Below are 24,543 nucleotides of genomic sequence, written 5' to 3'. Positions count from 1 at the left end.
CAAGCTTTATATTATTAAAACTAATACTAAAAAACAATAAAGGAGCGAGCTCTCGGTGTGAGTGAGTTGGCTCTGAAAAGAGCCGTTGTTGGTAGGAGAGCGTGTAGCTTAAGCTCTCTCTCCGCGGATCCGGCGAGCCAGCTGGATGTCTTTGGGCATGATGGTGACCCTCTTGGCATGGATGGCGCACAGGTTGGTGTCCTCGAAGAGTCCGACCAGGTAAGCCTCGCTGGCCTCCTGCAGAGCCATGACAGCAGAGCTCTGGAAACGCAGGTCGGTCTTGAAGTCCTGAGCGATCTCGCGGACCAGGCGCTGGAAGGGCAGCTTGCGGATGAGCAGCTCGGTGGATTTCTGGTAACGGCGGATCTCGCGCAGAGCCACGGTACCGGGCCTATAACGGTGAGGCTTCTTGACGCCTCCGGTGGCCGGGGCGCTCTTGCGAGCGGCCTTGGTGGCCAGCTGCTTCCTGGGGGCTTTGCCGCCAGTAGACTTGCGAGCGGTCTGCTTGGTTCTTGCCATTCTTTCTCGCTTTTCTTTCCCTGTGATAAGAGCTGAAAATGTAGCAAACGAAGGAGACTCGCTGCTCTTAAAGTGTGTGACTGGCTGTGACGCGGTGCCGCTCCGGCTCGTGATTGGTGACGGCCTCCACGTGGTGCTCAGCAACGTTCAGAGGAGCACCGCCCCGCCTCGGTGTGTGCCGCTCATTGGAGAAAAGTGCATTGATGTTGCGCGCTGCCGCAAGCCTCTCTGCGATTGGTGCGTGACGAAGCTGCGCGCGCTCTGCGGAAATATAAGCGAGGCTTTGAGCTGATCGGACCACATTTTCTCTTAGTGTCGATACTACGAAGAAAAGAACCTGTGAAAATGAGTGGTCGCGGAAAGACCGGAGGCAAAGCCAGAGCTAAGGCTAAGACCCGCTCATCCCGTGCCGGGCTTCAGTTCCCCGTGGGTCGTGTCCACAGACTGCTGCGCAAAGGCAACTATGCGGAGCGTGTGGGAGCCGGCGCCCCCGTTTACTTGGCAGCTGTGCTCGAGTATCTGACCGCTGAGATCCTGGAGCTGGCTGGCAACGCAGCCCGCGACAACAAGAAGACTCGTATCATCCCACGTCACCTGCAGCTGGCTGTGCGCAACGACGAGGAGCTCAACAAGCTGCTGGGGGGAGTCACCATCGCTCAGGGTGGTGTGCTGCCCAACATCCAGGCTGTGCTGCTCCCCAAGAAGACCGAGAAGCCCGTCAAGGCCAAGTAAGCGCAAAGCGCTCGGCTTCACCAACAACAAAGGCTCTTTTAAGAGCCACACACTTCTCTCTGAGCAGACTTCCTCCTTGCTGTTACTGTGTCAATAAGAACTAGTGTGCTGCGCAATATAGAGTATGCATCTTAATTTATTTCTACAACGCACGTTTATTTATACGGTCTTTCACAGTAAGGGACTCAAATGCACCTTTACAAATAGTTGACTGCTTAGCAGAGTGGTTACTTTTGTTCTTGTCATCAGACAACAATTCACATTAAGATTTGACATCAAATCCAGATATTAAAACAAAAGGCAAACGCCTGTAGTCTCTCACCATATGATCAAGGCTTTTGTCTTGTCCAACTTCATATCGTAACAATTTCAAGTAAATTCAAAGCTGATCACTAATGATTGGCTTCACTCAGGATCTGCTTTTATTATAAACTAAGCTCATGGAAACTTGAGCTGAACCCTGACCTCTGATGTGCCAAATCACTTGGTTCAGCTATAAACTTTGGTGTGCAACTGTGTAGTGTGAAAAATGTATCGACAGCGCGGGTCTCCCTGTCATAAAATGAGTAAAAGCTGCCTCAGCCAGATAAACAGGAAGCCACAGTTACTATCCTGGAGAGAGGACAGCCTCCCCAGACTGAAACAATAGTTAGTGGAAAACTGAGGAGGGTGACACAGGGCAGCCCCGGACTCTTCTTCAGCTGGGATATCCAAAGGATCGTGAGGTCAAGAAGAAGTAAACCTCAAGACTATATTTTAAAATAATGGATTTCCCTGCACCCTTAACGCTACACAACTCCATTAGTTCAAATGTACATGAATCAAAATGGTAATGAAATAAATACATGCTAAAAGAAATAGCAGTACAGGCTTAGCTTGGAGTAAAATGTGTGTCCTTCAAATCAACCAATGTCAATTCAACTGGCCTAGATTTAGTCAGGTGAGGTTGTAGATTAGAGCATTTCACATAGATTACAATGGCTAGGTATCATTAAAATATACAGTGTACTTCCACTACAACAGCCAGTGTAGGCTTTCAAAAAATAAAAATAGAAGTGAAACAGATCTCATATATAGATAATAACATGCATCTATAAATGTAATATTTTCAGTCACATTTGTTTGTTTTTTTAAAAAAAGAGAATATTTTAAAATCTAGATGATAAGTTTTAAAGGTGTGTTTCTTGCATGATATTGTCTCATAGAAAAATGTGAAGTGGTGTGATGTGTTGTATTACGAAGGTATGATTGTAAATATTGAGTTGTTAATAGTTGTATTGTTGTCTTTTTCTGGAATTGCAGACTTGTGAAGACAGCACTAATGTGCACCATGATACTAATACAAGTTGTAAATGTAATGAGAGAAATGGGGGAGTGTGTGCTTTAACAAGGACATTATTGTGAATGACAGAGTGGTGAGTGAGTGTGAGGAAGGAGCTCTTGTGTGATGCTGTGGTGGCTCTGAGAAGAGCCGTTGTTGAGTGTGAGAGAGGTGGCAGCTCACTTCTTCTTGGCTGCTTTGGCGGCCTTCTTGGCGGGGGACTTCTTTGGTGCGGGAGCCTTCTTGAGCACCTTCTTGGGGCTCTTTGCGGGCTTCTTGGGGCTTTTGGGCGCTTTCTTGGCCGCCGCTGCGGGCTTCTTGGCCTTCTTGGGCGACTTCTTAGCAGCCGCGGGCTTCTTAGCTGCTGCTGCCTTCTTGGGCGACTTCTTGGCTGCTGCTGCCTTCTTGGGCGACTTCTTAGCAGCTGCTGCCGGTTTCTTGGCTTTGGCCGCGGCGGGCTTCTTGGCTTTAGGAGCGGCTTTCTTTGCGGGCTTCTTGGCTTTGCTGTCAGTAGCATTCTTGTTCATCTTGAAGGATCCGGAGGCGCCGGTGCCCTTGGTCTGCACCAGAGTGCCCTTCGCCACCAGGCTCTTGATGGCGGTCTTGACGCGGGCCTTGTTCTTGTCCACATCGTAGCCTCCGGCAGCCAGAGCCTTCTTGAGAGCGGCTGCGGACACGCCGCTGCGCTCCTTGGAAGCGGCCACGGCTTTCACAATCAGCTCGCCCACGCTGGGGCCGACCTTCTTGGGTTTGGAAGTCGTCTTCTTCTTGGCCACTTTGGCCGGGGCGGCAGCAGGTGCGGGAGCTTCCTCGGACATTTTCCCCTTTAGCGTCTGATCGAGAGTCAAAGAGATTCACGGTACAGTGATGGCAAGTCGGAAGCGCCACGCTGCACTTAAACGCACCATGAGAACCGTGGAGAGTGAAGGCAGCGCGCGCAGCTCTCGCGTGTTCCCCGCAATGCTTCATTTTGTGTTTCGTGTCTCGGGATCAAAGAGCTCAAAGTGAGTGTGTGAGCAGCACTGCAGGCCGACAGTGGAGCAGTCCACAGCGGGCTTGTGTCTCGTCGTGCAGGCCTCGTGTCGGGCTCTCGTGCTCTCTGCTCTCGGTTCGTGGAGCTTCCAAAGCTCAGCGACTCGGTGCGGAGCTCAGCGCTGCTCGGCGGCTTCTTGCACTCTTTTCTCTGCTAAAACCGATGGAGCCGCAGCAGAGCTCCGTAAAAAGCCTTTTCCAGCTGATACACATGTTTGTTCTCGCACTCCGAGTTAAAAGCAGCATCTGGTGAGCGCAGCTGTGGGACAAAGTGACGCCGCGAGCTCCCAGCAAACACACCGATGCTGCTGGAGGCCCACGGAGCAGCGAGACTTCTGTGACAGCTTCTAACCAAAGCACAGTTTCACTCACATTGTTGTACATCAGAAGCTTCATTAGTGACCTTACAGCAGCTCGCTTCCACACTTTGGCTCTGATCTCTTAGTCTGCATTGACTCAGTTTCCTTCTACAGTTACTGACTCTACAATAAACAACAGCAGTGAATGAACACGTGAATACACACATCCACAAACTGATCACCAAGTGTCTCAATGTGTAATACTCAATACCTGCTAAAAACATCCAGCCATCTCACTGTTAATCACTCTCTTTCACTACTAGTCAAACATATTTTATCATTGTATCTTTTTTATTTATAGTAATATTGTTGTAATTATTTATCTTACCTGCTCTGCCCATGTTGGTGAATTTCCCAGCTCTGGGACTAATAAAGCTTCTCATGTCCTGGATAGCGACCTCAGTTTAATCTAGTATAGTGTCTTTAATTATGCCCAGCATTTCTCTGCTCTTCTTTCTGGAGGATTCTGTTATTCTTCCACCTACTGAAAAAATTTCTGTCCATGATAAGTAAAATGCTGAACAATACCTCTGACCCACACCATCGTGTGCTGACCAGTCACAGGAAATCATTCCTACCTACCTCCTGTACAACTCCATCTTACAAAAAAAGTAAAGTAACAATGCCAATTCTTTAGTATACATTTTGGCATCTAGTCACCAATTTTTGCCCTCTAATAGTCCATCAAACAAGCCCTTTGTATCATAGTCTAATTGTGTGTTTATAAAGTTAAAATGCACATCATCAAGTCAGGTGGGTTTGTCATTTCCACCATGTGCAGTACACAGTGAAGTAAGACCATAGTGCTGCATATAACAGACACAGGACCATAGAAATTGCATGTATGGAGAAAGTGCAACAAAACGAATAGACAGACGACTAGAACAATTCAGACACAAGACAGTGCAATAGAAAGCTGCAACTTTGCATATCAGGAAAGAAAGAAAAAGTATGCTTGGAACTGTAACACAAGTGTCAAAGTTGCATTAATTCTGCCTTTGTAGTGAGTTTGTCTTTCCACAATCTACAAAGCAGGAATACATTTCAGTCGTCGCGGCCAGTGCAGCGGATTAATACCACCCAGTGACACAAAGGTCCACATCCGCGATTCAAGTATTTGGCAACATAGTAACCGCATGTTGAACAATAGGAAGTATGCTCGTCAGTATAAAGTGTGTGGCTCTGAAAAGAGCCGTTGTGTTGACGTCTGAGATCCAGTTTATTTGGAGCTCGTGTACTTGGTGACGGCCTTGGTGCCCTCAGACACAGCGTGCTTGGCCAGCTCACCGGGGAGGAGCAGGCGCACTGCGGTCTGGATCTCCCTGGACGTGATGGTGGAGCGCTTGTTGTAGTGGGCCAGGCGAGAGGCCTCGGCAGCGATGCGCTCGAAGATGTCGTTGACAAACGAGTTCATGATGCTCATGGCTTTGGAGGAGATCCCGGTGTCGGGGTGGACCTGCTTCAGCACCTTGTACACGTAGATGGCGTAGCTCTCCTTCCTGGTCTTTCTCTTCTTCTTGCCGCCCTTGCCGGCGGTCTTGGTCACGGCTTTCTTAGAGCCCTTCTTGGGCGCGGACTTTGCAGGTTCAGGCATTTTTTTTCTTCAATACTCTGCAGCAACGAATGAGCTCCGTGACTGAGAGCAGCGCTTTTTATACAGGCTGTATGCTAATACCACTGCGCAGGCCCTCGGATCTCATTGGTGGAGCCGCACAGTGGGCCGGACGTTGTGTTGGAGGGAATTTGTGAACTGCGCTGAAACAGCCGCGCGTCTAACAAAGACAGTGGACTGTGTGATTGTGGCTCAGATTAAACTTACATTTCATAACTGCATAGTTTAGTGAAGTTTAATGTCTCACTAGAGCACACATTAGACTGAACCATTCACTTTTTTATTATCTGGTGTTCATATATTTTTTAACCGTTGATTTTGAATTTAAACTAACATTAAAAATCTTAAAAAGGAGGGAAAAGAAGGTGCACTTCCACCGGGAGGATCAGTGTCTGAAGCAGCATGTTGTGTAGGATCATTTTCTGTGGGAGAACACAGACACGACCCGTGAATTAGATTGGTAGATGACCGTTAGACTAGTTGATGCTGGCAACACTTTCACAAGAACGAAATGGTGTGACAACACATTCATTTAGTAGCCAAGTGTGTGTAAGTGTTACCGAAATGGTTTGTGTATAAAAAAGATTAATATTTGGTTCTTTGATGAGCTTCCCTGTGACTGGTCAGCACATCTTCGCTGGATCATTGAGTCATACTTCTCAGTACAGCTCTGATAATCTGTTTCTTGTGTGATTTCTCAGTTTGTTTTAACCACGTTTCTCCTGTGCATAAAATCCTGGACCTGTCCTTTTTCCTTGATCTGTTTCTCTGGCAGCATGGCGTGGAGTGGAGTGGGTGAGAGTGCTGAAGACAAGTGAGAGAGGAGCGAACGAGCGGAGCATGTTTGTACTCTCTTCCCTTTTTAACCTGGACCACTGAAAATCCCTGCCCCTGTTCACTGTGTATAGTTTCACATGGTGTGTTTGTAAATTAACTTGTTACTGTAATTCTAGTTCATCTGGTCTGCGCCTGAGTCGGCCTCTGCCTGTGTGACATTTCCCAGGATAGGAAACAGGATCCCTGTTCCCCCCTCAAAGCCTATATATATGACCCTGGTGTTTCACTGTAAATAATTGCACTAAACTGCCACTGAGTCCATCTCGCCCAGTGTTCCTGACAGTGAGCTTTAACATCACTCTAATGTGTTATTAATATAGTAACATTTGTGTTACAGTAAAATAAAATTTGATTACTTTCACTTTATTTTAACTGTGTGAGAACTCCATCATTTGACCACAGTCCAATGACCTACAACTAACACTGCTGCTGTTGTCATCAAGTCTTAAAATCCCTCAACCCTGAACCTACAAACACATTAACCAGAATTAAGAAACAAACAAAGTTAAACTGTAGATTATATTTATAATTTATTCCTTTATAACACAGACTCAAACTAAGAGATCCAATTGTATTACCTATATTTACACACTGACTCAGGAAAAAATATCAAAAGGTCAAATTCTTGCTTTCAGTCTCTAGTGCATTTCTTAGAGTAAATACTTCATTCTGATATAGACTGAAGCTCTGTGGGGCTTCAGCTTTGTGTGCATGTCTCTGACAGTTGTAATGATGATCATTCAGCAGAAGTCCAACTTCCTCATCTTCATACTTGTGGTCACATCTCCTTTAGCCCACCAGAAAGTGAACATTGGAAACACAAGTTAAAAATAGTAAAATGTAAATTCTTACAGATAGATATCTAGTGCTTTGGCAGCTAAAAATTGAATGTGGGTAACTTGGATGAGATGTAGGTCAGAGGTTAGATCAGCTGATTCTCAGTTTACTTAGAATCTATGACAAAGAAAACCAGTATAAACAAATAAACACAGGTGTGTATGTTCCCTTGTCCCTCATTACCTTCTGTGTATTTATGCCAGAATCTCCCTCTGTTCGGTGTCGCGCACACCCACATTCTCGGCTAAAAAAATATTTTAAAAGTTAATTGTGTTACCTAGAAAGAGTAATATTAAAAACTTAGTAGCGGCTGCCATTGTTGAAAACTGGAATTGGCTGAGCCGCGCTATGAATGCTGGGATATGGTAGGCCACGAAAGACACACCCGACTCATCCTTCAAATTCAGGGAAAGGAGGACGCATTTGTCGGCTGCATTCGGAGCAGTCTACGAATTTCGACAGCCTTCGTTGTGTCGCTGTGACGTAATCGGCCTACAAATGCGGCCTCAGGAGCATGCAGCCCATGAATTTGGACCCCCCCCCCGTGGTCTCGTGTACTTGTGATACGTCATCAGTCGGAGACCAAGTACTGTTCCAATTCAAAGTACACTTCAAGCCGAGAACGCGAAAAATGTTTTCAGATGTGTTCTCGCTCCGCCTGATTTATCGAGCATGCGTCGTTGGTGACTTGTGTGTACTTGGTACGGCTAAATATCCCAAAATGCATTTTGTCCAAAACCCAAACGTGGCAACGGCAGTTGAACGCGGCAAAAAACTTTTAAATATTACTCTTTCTGGTTCACAAAATAAACTTTTAAGTTTTTTCAAGCGAGAATGTAGCTGTGTAAACTTCGAATATCTGCTCAATTTATCAGGATATCATATATTTCCAAATGTGCTCCGATGTTTTGGGATATGTCTGTTACCCACCAGCTCCAGAGCAGACCGTGAGGTCGAGGATCACTAGAGCTGGCGAGAACACCAGACTGCCGGCACATCATTTTCAACCCCCCCTGTCTTTTGCTACTCAGGTTAAACATGATATATAAGTCTCTTAGATCACTTCGAAATGTTAATGTTTTGGCTTATTTCAGTGTTTTGTTTGTTCCTGAGTAAATCGGTTCGGCTGAGATTAAAGTTATAGTTTCCTCACAGCTGAATAAACGTCAATTCAGTTGAGGAGGAAACATTATCACCAGGAACAAAAACAGCATGAGATTCTGAAGGCTGCTTCAAAATGATCAGATTCTATTTTATATATCTGTTCAGTTCTCTTCCAAACCCCAGCAGCTGTCTATTGTAATTTTTGAGTGTCTACTAAATTAAAAATAAAAGTCTTCTAACATCTCACCTGTTTGTTTTATTAAGGCATACATGTACAGTATTTTTACTAATAGAGAGGTTTTGCTACTGAGGTTAAACATGATATATAACTTACTTAGATCACTTCTAAATGTTATTGTTTGGTTTATTTCAGTGTTTTATTTGTTCTGGAGTAAATCGGTTTGGCTGAGATTAAATAACATGTTAATCACAGTTAAATTAGGAGGGGGTGGCGGTAAAAACTCTGGACCTGTGACATCATCAAGTACGCTGGTGTTCCAATTCTACAAATCGTGAGTCCGTGCTCGCGTTCTCGGCGAGTACGGACTTGTGTACTTGAGAAAGGGCCAGTGTATACATCACAGTAATATAATGACTACTGATAAACTGAGTGTTATAGAGGAGGAGCATCACAGTAGCAACAGCTTCACCAAATGTACAAAGTATCATTCAAAGAATCTCACAGAAATGCTGCAGTTTAAACATCAAAGCTCAGCTACAGTTAGAGCTGAAATGAGCCTGCCTGTGCAGATGGTGGCGCTATAAGCTCACGTTTCCTGCTCTGTTAAAGACATCTTATTTTCAGTCTAATGAATGGAGTGACTGTCTGCAGCAGTGTGAAAGACTCAGATGAGGAAGAAGCTGCTGGTTAGAAACGAACGGCTGATCAGAAACACAAAAAACAAGTTAAAACACAAACAGCTTTGATTCACACCAAGTAAAGGCAGGAAATACGAGAGTGGATTCATCTGTAATCAAACATTTTCTTTAAGTCTGGAAAAATAACAAGAAATGTTTGTTTGTGAACACTGTGAAAGTGTCTGAGTGTGACAGCATTTCTGGTTTTACTCTGTGAAATTCTCTCTTCTGTCTGTGAGCTCTGCAGGGAAGCCAGTAACACAACTTAAACACAAATATAACCAGAACAAATATGATGGACCAGGACACACTCTCCTTCAGCTGTCCTGGAGCATGCTGGGAGATTACATGTAGCTGCTCCGACCATGCTGCAGGATTCTTAGAAAGAAAATGTCCCCACCATTGTTTGTGTTGATTCATTTCTTTCATGAAAGCAGAGACAAACTCAGCACAATCAAAGTGTTAGATTTTCAGTGCTGAGAGGGAAACAGTCATTTCAGCTTGTGTTCAGTGCTATTCAAAGAGCTGCTGTTAAAGCACAGAGTTAAAGTCAGCTCTGACATTTTATACACAGTCTGCAGTGTTAGAGTGGAAACATGTTCACTAAACACTTCCTGATGTGGGAGAGGTAGATACAGGCTGATTCTTTCACTTAGTGCCACTGAGTGAACAGATCATAATGGACTGGAAGATGACTGCCGTGCAAATATTCTCACACATGCATTACTCAGATGAGGTTGCAAAGTTTATGGTATGCATCTAGCAGGTAACACAGTGTCGATAGTCAGCGACAGGTTCTGTGGGCAATTGAAACAAACTATCTGTGCAGGAAACAATGTTCTACTTTTCTGGAGATACCAGATGCCTTTCTTGCTTGGCAGATGGAGCATGCACTTACATGCATTACTTAAAATAGATATCGATGTAGTTCCCTTCTGTTTCCATAAGTTTCCACTGCTTTGCTCACTATTGCTCAGGTGACCTGCTGGAAACTCTTGCACATAATGACTTTGTCTTTTAAAAGATGTAGGGAACCTCTGGCCTTTATTAATGATATCAGTTGAAAATACATTCATAAATGTGAAATCTATTCTCAGTTATTTTAATAACAACTGCATTATAAAATTGTTGTAAATTCATTAAGAGAAGAAAGGAAATCAAAGGCAGTGCATGCCTTTGATTGTTGGAACATTCCAAGGGGACGAGTACAACCAGTATGAATCATAAACGCCTCAGGCAGGTCGATGAGCAGTTTGTTGAAGTTGACAATCACATTAAGGGAGAGCTTTTAAAAGCTGAGCACAGCTACGTGACACTTTGCTATGTGACAGTACACTGTTACTTCATGGCTGCAGAATGTCAGTGAAAAACACTGAAGCCAGCAGCAGTAAATAGTCTATTTTTGACTCCACTTAGTGGATTCCTGCATTATTGCTCTTGAACTGTAAACTGTAAAACATGTCAGAGTGTCTTAAACACACATTAATAGTCTAATTATTCTTAAATATAATGATACTATTGTTTGTCTGGATACAACTTTGCTTTGATATTTCTGCAGTCTTTCATTGTGTCTTTAGATATTTTAATGAGTGAATGAAGTCAGACTGTAGATTTTGCTTCTTCTAGCTGTACTGACTGACCTTTGACCTCATGTGTTGATGACTCTTCACCTCTGTCTCCTCTCACAGGGAGAAGATGATCTGCAGGATCCTGCTGCTCATCATCCTCACCTCATGTGTCTCTGGTTAGTTTACAGCTTCACTTTATGAACTCCAAATAAAGCTCAACAACAGATTTGTTCCACTTTAAGAGTGAGTGAGCAGTTTTACAGCTCTTACCCTATGATATAAGCAGAGGAGAGTGGATGGATAGATGGACAGCTGCTTGTATCAGCAATGGGGAAAACTGTGTAAGTTCTTGGGGTTCTTTTATCTGCTTGTGAATGAGGAAGAAACTCAAAGAAATTTGTTTACATTGTTAAAGTGCTTCTCGTAAATCAAAAGCACTTCTTGCTTTATCACCTGTTGAACAGGTAGTAAAAAACAATTTAGAAGGAATGCGGCATGCATGATCCAACCTCCTTCACGAGAAACTGAAATAACAACAATAGAGCAGCTTTCTTATCTATCCAGACATATCAGGACACGATGGAGAAGGATGCATTCATGGATGTATGAATAGGTTTTTAAACACTAATCTGTAAATGTATAATTTCAGCCAGACTGAACCCAACACTATTGTGCAGAACTCTTGACTCTGAAATCTACGTAAAATGAGTATCATTGTAATGAATGTACATTGATAATATAACAGCGAAAATTCAGATCCAGTTACAAATGAAGTATTTTAGACTAATGGATAAGCCCCTTGAAAGTTCTCCACTATGACTGTGTGGCAGGATGAGGTGCTTAGGAATAATGAGGAAAAGAGCAAGGAACTAATGATGATGTCCCAAGCACACACTGTGGTTCATAAATAATCACAGCACACATAAATACCCACCACCAAGGCCCCCCACTCACCTCCTCTTTAGGCCTTCCTCTGAACAAGACTAACAAGTTTTATTTTGAATACTTTATTAAATAAAATAATAAAAAAAATCTAAAAAGAAACAAACCAAAAAATAAAACCCAAGTGCTGCAAACGGATCAAACAAGAAAACAAGTCAAAAAGCAACGAGGACACAATGAGGCAAAGCAACAGCCCAGAGATTAAACGTAGGCCAGAGAAGCAGCAATGGCCATGCTACAAAGCCATAGGGCTCAGACCACTGATCAAACCGCATTGCCCAATTCGCAAACAAAGTGACCAATAGGAAGCTTCTGAAGCTACAATCAGCAATTACAGTTTTTCTCGATTGCTTAAACACTATAACCAATCTTTTGAACTAAAATTTCAAAACCATAATGCTATTTTTCAAAAACCACACCCGTTTCCCTGAACTATAAACACTATTCCCCTGCTTTAACACATGAGTCAGATGTGGTGAACTGTTACTGCAAAACTCTACACACAAATCCCTACATTTTTCAGTGCTTACACCATGTGGCCATTTAGAAAGCACTTGCATTCAATAATGTTAACTTAAGTCAGCACAGCTTGAGCTCAATTAGCACACAATTAACCAAGTGGAAACACTACGAGTCAAAATTTATCACACATCAATCAGAAACTCATTCAGGTTTGAAACAATGGATTCAAAGAGATGCAAAGGAAGAGGTTGAGGAGGAAAAGGAGGTCTAGGACACCAAGGAGGAGGTGGAGGAACATAATTGGCCATTGGGCTATTGTAAATGTCCCTGGTCAGCGTGGAGGGAATGTCACTCTGTGCGCAGCCATCAGCCAACGAGGGATACTCCACCGCCATGCCGTACTAGGACCCTATAACACTATGCTTCTCCTTGCTTTTCTTGATGGTCTAAGACAACATATGTTCCAGCTGGACTACAGTGAACCAGCACAGCCAGAGCAGCCTCACTATGCTGTTGTTTGGTGTAATGTCAGCTTCCATCACACTGCTCTGGTTCATGACTGGTTTACCAATAACCCAAGGTTTTCTAACATCTTTCTGCCTGCATACTCTCCCTTTCTAAACCCAATAGAGGAGTTATTTTCGGCGTGGCGGTAGAAAGTGTATGACAGAGAACCTTATGTCCGTGTTCACCTCCTCCGGGTCGTGGAAGAAGCCTGCCTATACATATCAGTAGATGCATGCCAGTGGTGGATCAGGCATGCAAGAGGATTTTACCCCCGCTGCCTGGCCAGGGCCAATATAGCCTGTGATGTGGATGAGATTCCCGGGCCTGACCCAGACCACAGACAGGATGCTGAGGTGGAATAATGTTTTTGATGTGTGTTGTACTGTATGGTACATGAATAAAAATGTGCCACTGTATGTACATTGGATCTTTTGTGTTCATGATGTGAAAAGGTTTTTGAGGGGAAGAACCACAAGCAACATAACTTGCCAGTTTTTGAAATATTGTTTTAAATTTATTGCACCAATGTGTAAGACTATGTTGTAGTGTGTGTGTTTTTGAGGCCTTGTGTGTGATGTCTGTGGGCAAAGTTTGTTTTTTCAGCAAGAGTGAATGGTTTTGAGTGTAGAGCTTAATTTTGACCTGAAAATACAGTGTTTGGGAAATTGGGTGAGACGTTATGGATTTGTGTTTACTGTTTTGAGAATACGAGTCATAGTTTCAAGAAAAGTGTTTAAGCAATCGAGAAAAACTGTAAACCCTAACTGTGATTTTCATAGCACAATTTCTAAAACTATTAATACTTATAGCAAAACCACTCACTGAGTTTGCAAAACTAAAAGCACAAACACTGCTTTGCACTCAGTTTGCCATTTTGTAACACACACTTTGCAAAACTGTAGGCACAATTCACTGCTTACACTCAATTACCAAATTTCCAACACACTCCTAGCAAAACTATACACATGTATGGCCATTATTTATGCTATTTTGCCAACTGTCTGGCACACTTTCACATGTGAAAACTTTTTTAGATAATTAGTTCACTTTGCAATCAGCCTAAGCACTATAATACAGGTAAGCTGTGTGTGTGGAGTACAATGGAGGGAGCAGGAAGAGTGAGAAGTAGAGGAGGCCGAGGAACAGGACGTGGAGGTGAAGAAGTAGGACGAAGAGGACAACAAGGACAAGGAGGAGCAAGAGGAGGATGAGGAGGGGGGAGCAAGAGGAGGATGAGGAGGGGGGAGAGGAAGGGTAAGAAGAGTAAGAAATAGAACTGCTGATGGCATCAGAGCTACAATAGTGGACCATGTAATCAACCATGGAGTGACCCTGAGGGAAGCTGGCCAACGGGTTTAGCCTAACTCGAGCTGCTACACTGTAGCAAGCATCATAAGGACATTTTGAAATCAGAATCAGTTAGTACAGTCAGTTTGCACTAAGACTTGTAGCACTGCCATATGCTAATGAGAAACACAAAAATACCATAGATGTAAAAATACTGAAATTGTTACTTTACAGAATTGCTAGACGACCAGATGCTGGGGCAGAGGAAGCATGTTCACTGCAGACCAAGAAACCCATATAGTCAATATGGTGATTGCAAATAGTCCTATACTTGGAAATAAACACTTGTGTTTGTTTTGATGTGTGTGAATAAACACCAGTACCAGAAGTTTGGATCCCTCTATGCTTACGGATCTATGACAAAAGTATGACCTCAAACTGACATGGCCTACCTTGTGCACACAGCAAAAGTCAGATGTGTTTTGTATTCATACCATCAGTGTGTAGTTGGCGCATTGTGTGCTTAGTAGATGATGGCTTGTGTGTACTGTTTGATACGAAAATACCATTTTTACGAAGGTGTGAAGAGTTAATCTAGCTGTGTTCGCTTTTGCAAGAGAACTACAATGTTTTGATAATTGGGTGACAGGTTTTCTTATTTGTGTGTAGAGTTTTGCAAAAATAGCCAATAGTTACAAAAAATGTGCTTAAGCAATCAGAAAAAACTGTAAACCCTAACTGTGATTCTTATAGCACAATTTCTAAAACTATTAATACTTATAGCAAAACCACTCACTGAGTTTGCAAAAATAGAAGCACAAACACTGCTTTGCACTCAGTTTGCCATTTTGTAACACACACTTTGCAAAACTGTAGGCACAATTCACTGCACAACACTCAATTACCAAATTTCCAACACACTCCTAGCAAAATTATACACATGTATGGCTATCATTAACACTATTTTGCCAACTGTCTGGCACAGAAACTGTTTTAGAAAATTAGTCCACTTTGCAATCAGCCTAAGCACTATAAACAGGCCACAGGTAAGCTGTCTATGTGGAGTACAATGGAAGGAGCAGCAAGAGTGAGAAGAGTGAGAATCAGAGGGGCCGAGGGAGAGGACGTGGAGGTGAAGAAGTTGGAGGAAGAGGACGTGGAGGAGCAAGAAGAGGACGAGGAGGGGAAAGAGGAAGGGTAAGAAGAGTAAACAGAATAACTGATGACATCAGAGCTACAATAGTGGACCATGTCATCAACCATGGGATGACCCTGAGGGAAGCTGGCCAACGGGTTCAGCCTAAACTGAGCCGCTACACTGTGGCAGGCATCATCAGGACATTTCGAAATGAGAATCGGTAAGTACTTTGTAGAACTGCCATACTCTAATGAGAAACACAACAGTACCATACATGCAAAAATACTGAAATTGTTACTTTACAGAATTGCCAGACGTCCAGATGTTGGGGGCAGAGGCAGAATGTTCACTCCAGAGCAAGAGACCCATATAGTGAACATGGTGATTGCCAATAATGCAATAAGACTGCGCGAAATACAGCAGCGCATAATTGATAATGACACCATCTTTCAAAATATACACAGTGCAAGCATTTCTGCACTAAGTCGTGTACTTGCATGTGGAGATATTGACCAGGCATCATGTCAGGCCTGGATACGGCATTCAAGGAGATATTTTCCCCAGTGCCTTGGACTGGAGGATATCGCATGCGATGTGGACGAAATTTTGTGGCCGGACCCAGAAAGACGACATGATGTAGGCTGATTGTCTTTTTTTTCCCCTTTTTTTTTGTGAAATTCCTATTTTGTGTTCTGACTTTGTTTTGGTTTTGATGAGTGTGAATAAACACCAATCCTTGTATGTTTACATGACACTATGACAAAAGTGTGACCTCAAATTGACATCTGTACACAGAGAAAGCAAAAGCCAGGTGTGTTTTGTATTCATACCATCAGTGTGCAGTTGGCGCATTGTGTGCTTAGTAGATCATGGTTTGTGTGTACTGTTTGATACGAAAACACCATTTTTACGAAGGTGTGAAGAGTTAATCTAGCTGTGTTCGCTTTTGCAAGAGAACTACAATGTTTTGATAATTGGGTGACAGGTTTTCTTATTTGTGTGTAGAGTTTTGCAAAAATAGCCAATAGTTACAAAAAATGTGCTTAAGCAATCAGAAAAAACTGTAAATCCCATCGAGGAGTTCTTCTCTGCCTGGCGCTGGAAAGTGTACGACCGTCATCCTCATCAACAGGTAGCCCTTTTACAGGCAATGGAGGAGGCATGTGGAGATGTTGACCAGGCATCATGTCAGGCCTGGATACGGCATTCAAGGAGATATTTTCCCCGGTGCCTTGGAGTGGAGGATATCGCATGCGATGTGGACGAAATTTTGTGGCCGGACCCAGAAAATCGACATGATGTAGGCTGATTGTCTTTTTTTTCCTTTTTTTGTGAAATTCCTATTTTGTGTTCTGACTTTGTCTTGGTTTTGATGAGTGTGAATAAACACCAATACTTGAAGTTTGGATCCTTGTATGTTTACATGACACTATGACAAAAGTATGACCTCAAATTGACATCTGTACACAGAGAAAGCAAAAGCCAGATGTGTTTTGTATTCATACCATCAGTGTGCAGGTGGCGCATTGTGTGCTTAGTAGATGATGGCTTGTGTGTACTGTTTGATACGAAAACACCATTTTTACTAAGGTGTGAAGAGTTAATCTAGCTGTGTTCGCTTTTGCAAGGGAACTACAATGTTTTGATAATTGGGTGACAGGTTTTCTTATTTGTGTGTAGAGTTTTGCAAAAATAGCCAATAGTTACAAAAAATGTGCTTAAGCAATCAGAAAAAACTGTAAAGGGATAACAGCACGAAGTAGAGAAGAGCCAAAGGATCAATTTTTCTCAGAAACCTCTGAGGTGGAATGCAAGAGTGATGACGAGGACTTGCGAAGGGAAAGTGACGAAGAAGTTTTATCGGAAAGCTACATAAGCGCAAGTGATAGTGAAGAATCACCTATTTTGACTCCAGTGGAGATTTCTTCTACGGATGGCCCAGCAAGACGAGATGAAGCGGATCCACATACAGGGATTTTTCTAAACAAATATCATCCTGCGGATGATGAGGAATTGGTCAATGAAACAACGAAAGGAGGTAGGAAAAGAAGTGTCTCGATAACATCTTATGGCAGAGACAAGAGAAAAGACGATAGCTCCAGCCCTCCGCAAGGTAATGTTGAATCTACAATTTTCCCCCTCTCTACTGAGCAACCTCCTACTACATAAATCTGAGTACTCTTAAAATAATAACATGTAATGTTAGAGGGTTACAACCAGAAAGACAAAGAAGGAAGAAAGTGCTTTTTCTGCAAAAACTGGACTGTGATATAATGTGTTCACAAGAATTAAGATTGAAAACCAATGAAGATATTGGAGAGCTGATTAAATTATGGGGTCCAAGCCACTCAGTAGTCTCAATAGGGGAAAATAGTGCTGACGGGGTGGGCTTTTTCTTCAAAAACACTCATGTGAATATCATAAAGAAAAGAGATATAATACCTGGACGGCTTTTACTTGTGGATTGCCATTATGGTGGTCAAAAGTTCCGGTTAATTAATGTATACACAGCACCCGAAAGAACAAAGAAAATGCAACTGCTAAAGAAAATGAGACATTTGTTGGAATGTGGGTTTAATACTGTTTTATGTGGGGATTTTAATATAGTTACGGAAGAGAATGATAGGATTGCTAGCACGACATTCAAAGAGTCCAGGGAAGGCAAACCACTGACACAAATATGTAAAGATGCATCTCTTAGGGATTTATATATTATCTTAAACCCTCAGACAACTCATGTCACAAGGTTTGACTCGGCCTCTAAAACTAGAATAGATAGAATTTATATATCTTCTGAGATTTCAGTTTTAAGATATAATGATTTCGTAACTGAGTTCTCTGATCATAAGGTAGTCAAAGCTATGATTTTGTGTGGCACTGACCCCCCTTCCACTTATTGGAAATTAAATATGAGCTGCCTAAGTGACGAGGAACTAGTTTTGGAATTACAGGTAGAAATTAAGAAAGTTTTACAACTTAAAAAACTCACATCATCTGATAGAGTTGTGGGAGATACTGAAAGAATGGATGAGAATTTTCTTTCAAATTTAAATGTAGAGAAATAAATTATGCAAAAATATAAAGTATAACAAGCAAGTAAATCAATATATTTATTTGAAGAATAAAAAATCTAGAAATGAGGATGAAGAGAACCAGATTGAAGAACTTAAAGTTTGTATTGAAAAAGTAAACAATGAAATATTTAATATACAAAAATCTATGGGATGTGATATGAATGGAAATAAAGATTATATGATTGGAGCTAACCAAAAGAAATGTAACAATGATTTTATTTCCTCTATAAGAGATGATGGAGGAAATTCCTTTGTTAGTGAAGCAGATAAAAGGCGAGTTATCAGAAGACTATGTTCCCAAATGTTTTCTCCGTTATCTACAAAAACAAGTGCAGTAGAATCCCTGTTAAGTAAAATAGAGCCCTTGGACTCCATCCAATATAATTCTCTTCTAGGAAATATTACTAAAGATGAGGTAGAATGTGCGGTCAGTCAGTTAAATATGAACAAAAACCCTGGTTTAGATGGGCTTCCGTCTGAATTTTATAAAATAGTAGTGAATGAAATATCTGAATTTTTAGCCACTGTTTTTAATGAAGGCATGCATAGGGGAACATTGGGTGACTCCTTTTACAATGGAGTAATGTGTTTGCTATATAAGAAAGGGGAAAGAGATGACACTATAGACAATTAACAATAACAATTAACAATAATGAATGTTGATTATAAGATATTTGCTGAAATAATTATGGATAGGTTAGAAGAGGTATTAAAGAAAATTATAGAAAAAAAGCAAACATGTGCAATAAGAGGTCGCTTGATATGGGATAACTTATGTAAAAAGTTAAGTAAAAAATTGAATTCAATAAATGCATCTTTTTTCTCCTTTTTAAAAAAATGAAATGTACACATTTTAACACATCTTTGTGTGAAAATAATACATCTTTGTGTTGACTTTTTTTAACACAGAAAATGTGTTAAAGGAGCAGACACATTAATTGTGTTAAAACTGGCACATCATGTGGTGTCCCTGAACTGATGCAGCACATGTGTTAAAATTTAACACATGATGTGTCAATTTTAAAACATACCTTCTAAGAGTTTAGCTACTGTCTTCCCCCGTCCTCAGAAAACTGTTATTAAATTAAGTAAATTATGTACTAAATTGATTTGGAGGACACACCGCGAACTAATGCAGAGGAAATTAATGTACAAAGGAAAAGAAAATGGAGGATTAGGAGCGAAATAGGGAGAAATCATTGTGGGAAAAAAAATGAAAGGGAGAACCCGAACAGGAGTGCCATTCTTTAAACTTGTGTTCGGGGATTTTGTAGATCAGTGGAAACTGTGTGGTTTAAGTCTTTTACAATTAAACTCAAAACAAATATATAATAAAATCAATCTGGAAAAAAAAAACGAAGGTATGATACAATATAAGTTTGCTGAAAAAGAAGAAAATCAGAAAATAGTTAAAAACATATATGACAAAGTAATATCCGAGAACATGAGAGATACAGTTTGGCTTATCTCTGTCGGACGTCTCCCAGTAAGAGCTGTGGTCCTGTGGAGTTGCTTCGTTACTACAAAGAAATGCACTATGGAGAATTGTGATGAGGACGAAACTCTTGATCATCTGTTAATATCATGTTACAGGATGGTTGAAATAAGACAGAAGATGGATAAACTTGGTTTTGATATTGAAAATAATATAAGAGCAGTAAGATATGGTTTGTTTAAAGAAAAGATGATTGAAAGTAAAAGAAGATTGTTTTGGTTGGTGATGTGCATTATGAATGTACACATATGGAAAACAAGGGCAAAAGGGGTTATAGAACAAAAAATGATAAGTAGTTCTGTAGTATGTAAAAATATTGTAGCGGACCTGAGGAGGAGGAAAACTAGAGATATGAAACTATGTAATGGCTTGCTGTGGGAGTTTTTATCATTGTAAAATGTAAAACAATATAATGTGAATACTTTGTGCATGGAGTTTATGTGATGTGTATTTGTAATTGTGAATTTGATATTTAAATAAAGTATTTTAAGGAAAAAAAAAAGAAAGGAGGGTGAGGAGGCACAAAGCGTCAGGGCATCACTAAGCCAGCTATCCGCCGTCTGGCTCGCTGCGGTGGCGTCAAGCATATTTCTGGTCTGATCTACGAGGAGACCCGCGGTGAGACCCACAGAGGCAGGGCCGCACTCTGTACGGCTTTGGTGGTTAAATTTGCAGTACTCAGGGCTGGACTCAGGGCTGGACTTAAACCTACACCATCCTCCCTATTCTGGTATTCTAAACAGTACTTAGCAAAAATATAAAACAACCTAATGTATAATTACATATATGTAACTAATAGGTTTGCCAACTCCCAGCAAAAAAAGAAAAAAAAAAAAAAATAGGGAACCACTCCCCCACCTTCTGCCTCAAGATGCTCAATTGACAAAACCGATTTTAATTTAATGCACGTATGAAACAAAATTTGATAGAAATCTATTATTTTTCTTCAGTAATTAAATAGATTCAACATCTTTCTTCAACAGAATTGCAGACTGCACAGATGGTACCTTCCCAAAGGAAAGAATACTAGAACTTATTATTGTGTTCAGTAAATATTAAGTCTAGTATATACTAGACTTAATATTTACTGAATACAATAATGGATTTCTAAACATTTTACATCAGATGAAAACTTTGGTTGTAAGATTCAGATAAATATTTATTAAAAGCTAGACATTTTAAATGAGAATAAGAAAGAAAAGTATTTCTTTGTGCCCCCCTTTCCATGTTATTGCCCTACCTGGCCCCCTGGCAAAACTTTGCTAGACCCGCCCCTGCACAGTTACCAGCCGTCAGCTATGTATAAAAGGATCCTGGTGTTATTTGTCTCTCAGAAACAGTTCATAACTTCCCTTCAACTCATTCATGTCACCTAAAAAGTAAACCTGTTCTCCATCACCTGTTCAGCTCTGATGATTCAGTAAGGACATCTCCTGGTTTCATCTTCATGTTTCCCTCTCACCAGGATAACCAACCGATATCATGACCAGCAGCTTTTACGGCTGTGGCTCCAGCAAACATCAGCTGGTTTCCTCTTTCTGGCGCAGAGAAAAGCCAATCAGCTGATCATTGATCAGTTTCGTGATTGAATTAGCAACTTTCTAGCTGAAGTAGTACGGGACAAATCGCGTTCCTTTTCACCTCAACTTTAAAGTTCCACCTCCTCGGCTGTAATTGGTCCAGCCCAGAGTCGATCATGACCAACAGGCCAATCCACCACCATTCATTTATACTGCAAAAAAAAGAAACGAAATAAAACCCCATCGGCCCATAAAAATGAAAAATCACGAGCAGCCCACCGGGCAAATGCCCGGTATGCCCGATGGCCAGTCCAGCCCTGGTTTGTTCCGATCATTTCTATGAATCAAAGGAGTTTCATATCAAAGTGTCCCTCCTTACCTTTCTGACCTGTTAAGCACTATCTCTTCTGCCTGCTCACTTCAATCTTCTTCTTCTATCCAGCTTGCATTGCCTCCTTTCCACCTCACCACCACGGGAAGCAGAGCTTTCAGCTGCTGTGCTCCCAGGCTGTGGAACTCTCTACCCACAGATATAAGAAACATTGCTTTTCTCTCCCAGTTTAAATCCCTCAAAACCCATCTGTTCATATCTGCATACTCACTGTGAACCCACTGTTTGTTTATTTTATGTTGTGTTTTTTGTTTTTTATTGTTCTTCATTTTGCCATTGTTCTATTATGCATTTTATTCTATTTTAGTGACCAGATAGACCAGACCAGTGTCTTTAGGTGTCTTGAAAAGTGCTTTTAAATAAAATGTATTATTATTATTATTATTATTATTATTAGTTATGTTGTTGTATCATTGCCACCACCACCACCACCACCATCATCATCACCATCATCATCGTCATCATCTTCATCACCATCATTTTCATCATACACATATCATGAACTGGAGATTTCCAACTGCTGTGTTTGTCTTAATTTCAAAAGAGTGTCCCCTCTTGGCAGGGCCACAAAACAACAACAACATAGAATATTACTTAAACCAAAAACAACCAGTGCGAAACCATAAACAGTGGGTCACATAGCCCAGACCTTGACATCATTTAAAATGAATAAAATCAAGTTTTCAAAGTTTAGAGTAAAATACAAATGATTATAAGCTTAGAATAAATTGTGAGTAAAAATGAAAATGAAATTATTTCCAGCAATTCTGAAATTTGATAAAACATCCGAAGCTTTCAAATTACATGAAAACATTTCCGACTGCTTCTTACAGCAACATTTAGCACCACATTGATTTAATATAGCTGAACTGATGACACTGAGGACATTCTGCATTTTGTTTTTCACTTGCAGTGGAGAAGAGAAGCAAACTTGTCTTTCTGACACTCAGTGAGATATCTTTAAACTGACACATGGGAATGAACCACGTATATCTACAGGTCGAACAGTTTGGTCAATCTGAGAAAAGATCGTGTGTGCAGCAGGCAGTAACAGCACTTGGTGCCTGCTTACTAGTGATGGGCAAAGCGAGGCTTCGTGAAACACTGAAGCATTTGTGCAGGAATTATATTGAAGTGTCAAAATAATCTGAAACCATCTCCACAGTGACACCTGCTGGCCAATCTGGCTATGACTACATCTTGATGACGCTTTTCTATGAAACAATGACACAGACAAAACCTGCACAGCTCCAAACAAAACAACTTTTCATACCAGACAGTCAGTAATCATGATCATCACATGATTTGGGGAAATTCTCATACAAACATGAAAAGAAAAACACTGAGACTGTTAAAGACCACAAGCTGTGACTGTAATGATCAGTGTGCCAAAAAAAAAGTTTCCCTCTGTTCACATTTGTGTTGCTCACAATAAATAACTTTATAAAATAAAACATAAAGAGAAAAGATTGCTGTGTTTACTATAACAACCACACAGGGTTGCAGCTGATTTTGGGCTCAGTCGGCTTCGTTTTTTTCCTCACAGCCTCAATCTTTGGATGTGTTTGGCTGACTTTAAGTTTTCATCAGGTTTGTTCTACATACACTGTCAAACTAAACTAGAAGCTGGCACAGCATTAGGTTTTATTTTTTATTAATTTTAAACATATCTATATATAAATAAAAACAATTAATCAAATGTAATCTTTATTAAAGATCAAATTTTCCACTGCTGTGGGGTTTGTATCCTGTAACACTGACATGATGTTTTACTGAGTCTGGAGTTTGGGTCATAGTGAACCTGCTGCCTGTTGTTTATGAGATATCCACACCAGAAGCATCAGTGAGAATAAAAAAGGGAAAAGAAAAAACTCATCAAAACCTGGATGTGTTTTTCTATCATTTCTTTTAATAGTACAAACAGTGCCGTAGCTCCGCAAACGCACATAACGCACACTGCGTAGGGCACCAAATGGCCGGTAGGGCACCAAAAAAATCAGGGTCGTAAAAAAAAAAAAAGTAAACCATATTAATACTATAAATATCATATGCATTAATATGGTTAAACAATACAAAAGCAACATAAAACAATTTTCCCGAGAAAAGGGGTGAATCTGCTTTGTGCCCTGTCTCCAGTCTCCTCCTGGTGCCCCCCCCCACTCCCAGTGGTCTGTTCTATAATGCCTCAATTCGGTATTGATAAACACCTGTTTGAACATGGCCTCGAAACGGCAACAGGAGTCGGGAGCGGAGAAAAGAAAGAAGAAGAGGAAGCGTGATGAAACTCAGGCGTCGCTTGCCGGTAAGGCAATGTTTAAATAATAATAATAAAAAAAGTTCATTATTGTAGCCCTTGCTTGCACGCTCATGTCCGTCAACTCTGTGATAGCTCCCGTTAGCAGTGTTCATACTGTGTTAACAAATGTTGCAAATGATTGATGTTGGGTAGTTTGTTTACGTTGTGGATATGAATATAGAATGGACTACTAAAAGCAACTCATCATGGTCACTCAATTGACGGTTTTCAGATAACGTTAGCAATCGTGAGACTAGCATTTCCCTCCTCAGGTTGCTAGCTGGCTAACGTCATGCATGCTACTGATTAACCTTAACTTTGGGATAGGTCAGTGATGCAGTCAAGTATTATTATCAGATTAGACAAGATTACTTTGTATGTTGCTGCATTTCAGGATATCTATAAAGACGCATATCTTATTTATGCGGCATAAATAAGATATAGGTTTCATATTACAGTGTAATATGAAACCTATATCTTCCAGTAATATAGATTTCCTACTTGCGCATTTATATCAAATTATGTACAGCATGTTTATATTGCCATTTGCCATTATGAAAATCTATACATGTAAAATATAGTTAGTAATTTTTAAATGTACCAGTGACTTACTTAATTTATTAGTCTTATAATGCAATTTTTCGTAGGCCTA

The 24,543-nt window shown here is 41.1% G+C and overlaps 4 protein-coding genes across 4 annotated transcripts in view; 1 reads left to right on the top strand and 3 right to left on the bottom strand.

Annotated features, from left to right (window-relative positions):
* On the bottom strand, positions 1-533 carry LOC134624556 (histone H3). The gene has a single exon (XM_063469555.1). The coding sequence runs from the start codon at positions 517-519 to the stop codon at positions 109-111; it is 411 nt and encodes a 136-aa protein (XP_063325625.1). The 5' UTR covers positions 520-533; the 3' UTR covers positions 1-108.
* Positions 534-864: 331 nt separating this feature from the next.
* Positions 865-1,251, top strand: LOC134624558 (histone H2A). The gene has a single exon (XM_063469557.1). It carries the CDS (start codon positions 865-867, stop codon positions 1,249-1,251), a length of 387 nt encoding a protein of 128 aa, XP_063325627.1.
* Positions 1,252-2,751: 1,500 nt separating this feature from the next.
* Positions 2,752-3,390, bottom strand: LOC134623297 (histone H1-like). Its single transcript, XM_063468453.1, has one exon. The coding sequence runs from the start codon at positions 3,388-3,390 to the stop codon at positions 2,752-2,754; it is 639 nt and encodes a 212-aa protein (XP_063324523.1).
* Positions 3,391-5,035: 1,645 nt separating this feature from the next.
* LOC134624555 (histone H2B 1/2-like) overlaps positions 5,036-24,543 on the bottom strand; it is a 167,224-nt gene continuing 147,716 nt past the window's right edge. Inside the window, exon 2 of the mRNA XM_063469553.1 lies at positions 5,036-5,488. Coding sequence (XP_063325623.1) covers positions 5,183-5,488 — 306 coding nt within the window. The 3' untranslated portion in view covers positions 5,036-5,182. The remainder of the gene's footprint in view (positions 5,489-24,543) is intronic.

This window comes from Pelmatolapia mariae, linkage group LG3_W (assembly GCF_036321145.2).
Source record: "Pelmatolapia mariae isolate MD_Pm_ZW linkage group LG3_W, Pm_UMD_F_2, whole genome shotgun sequence".
Taxonomy (NCBI): Eukaryota; Metazoa; Chordata; class Actinopteri; order Cichliformes; family Cichlidae; genus Pelmatolapia; species Pelmatolapia mariae.
The sequence above is the reverse complement of the archived record's forward strand: the minus strand, read 5'-3'. Positions and strand labels throughout refer to the sequence as shown.

What these genes read in the sequence shown, in the direction of transcription:
- LOC134624556 (XM_063469555.1), bottom strand. Translation starts at nt 519, where the DNA reads ATGGCAAGAACCAAGCAGACCGCTCGCAAGTCTACTGGCGGCAAAGCC.
- LOC134624558 (XM_063469557.1), top strand. Translation starts at nt 865, where the DNA reads ATGAGTGGTCGCGGAAAGACCGGAGGCAAAGCCAGAGCTAAGGCTAAG.
- LOC134623297 (XM_063468453.1), bottom strand. Translation starts at nt 3,390, where the DNA reads ATGTCCGAGGAAGCTCCCGCACCTGCTGCCGCCCCGGCCAAAGTGGCC.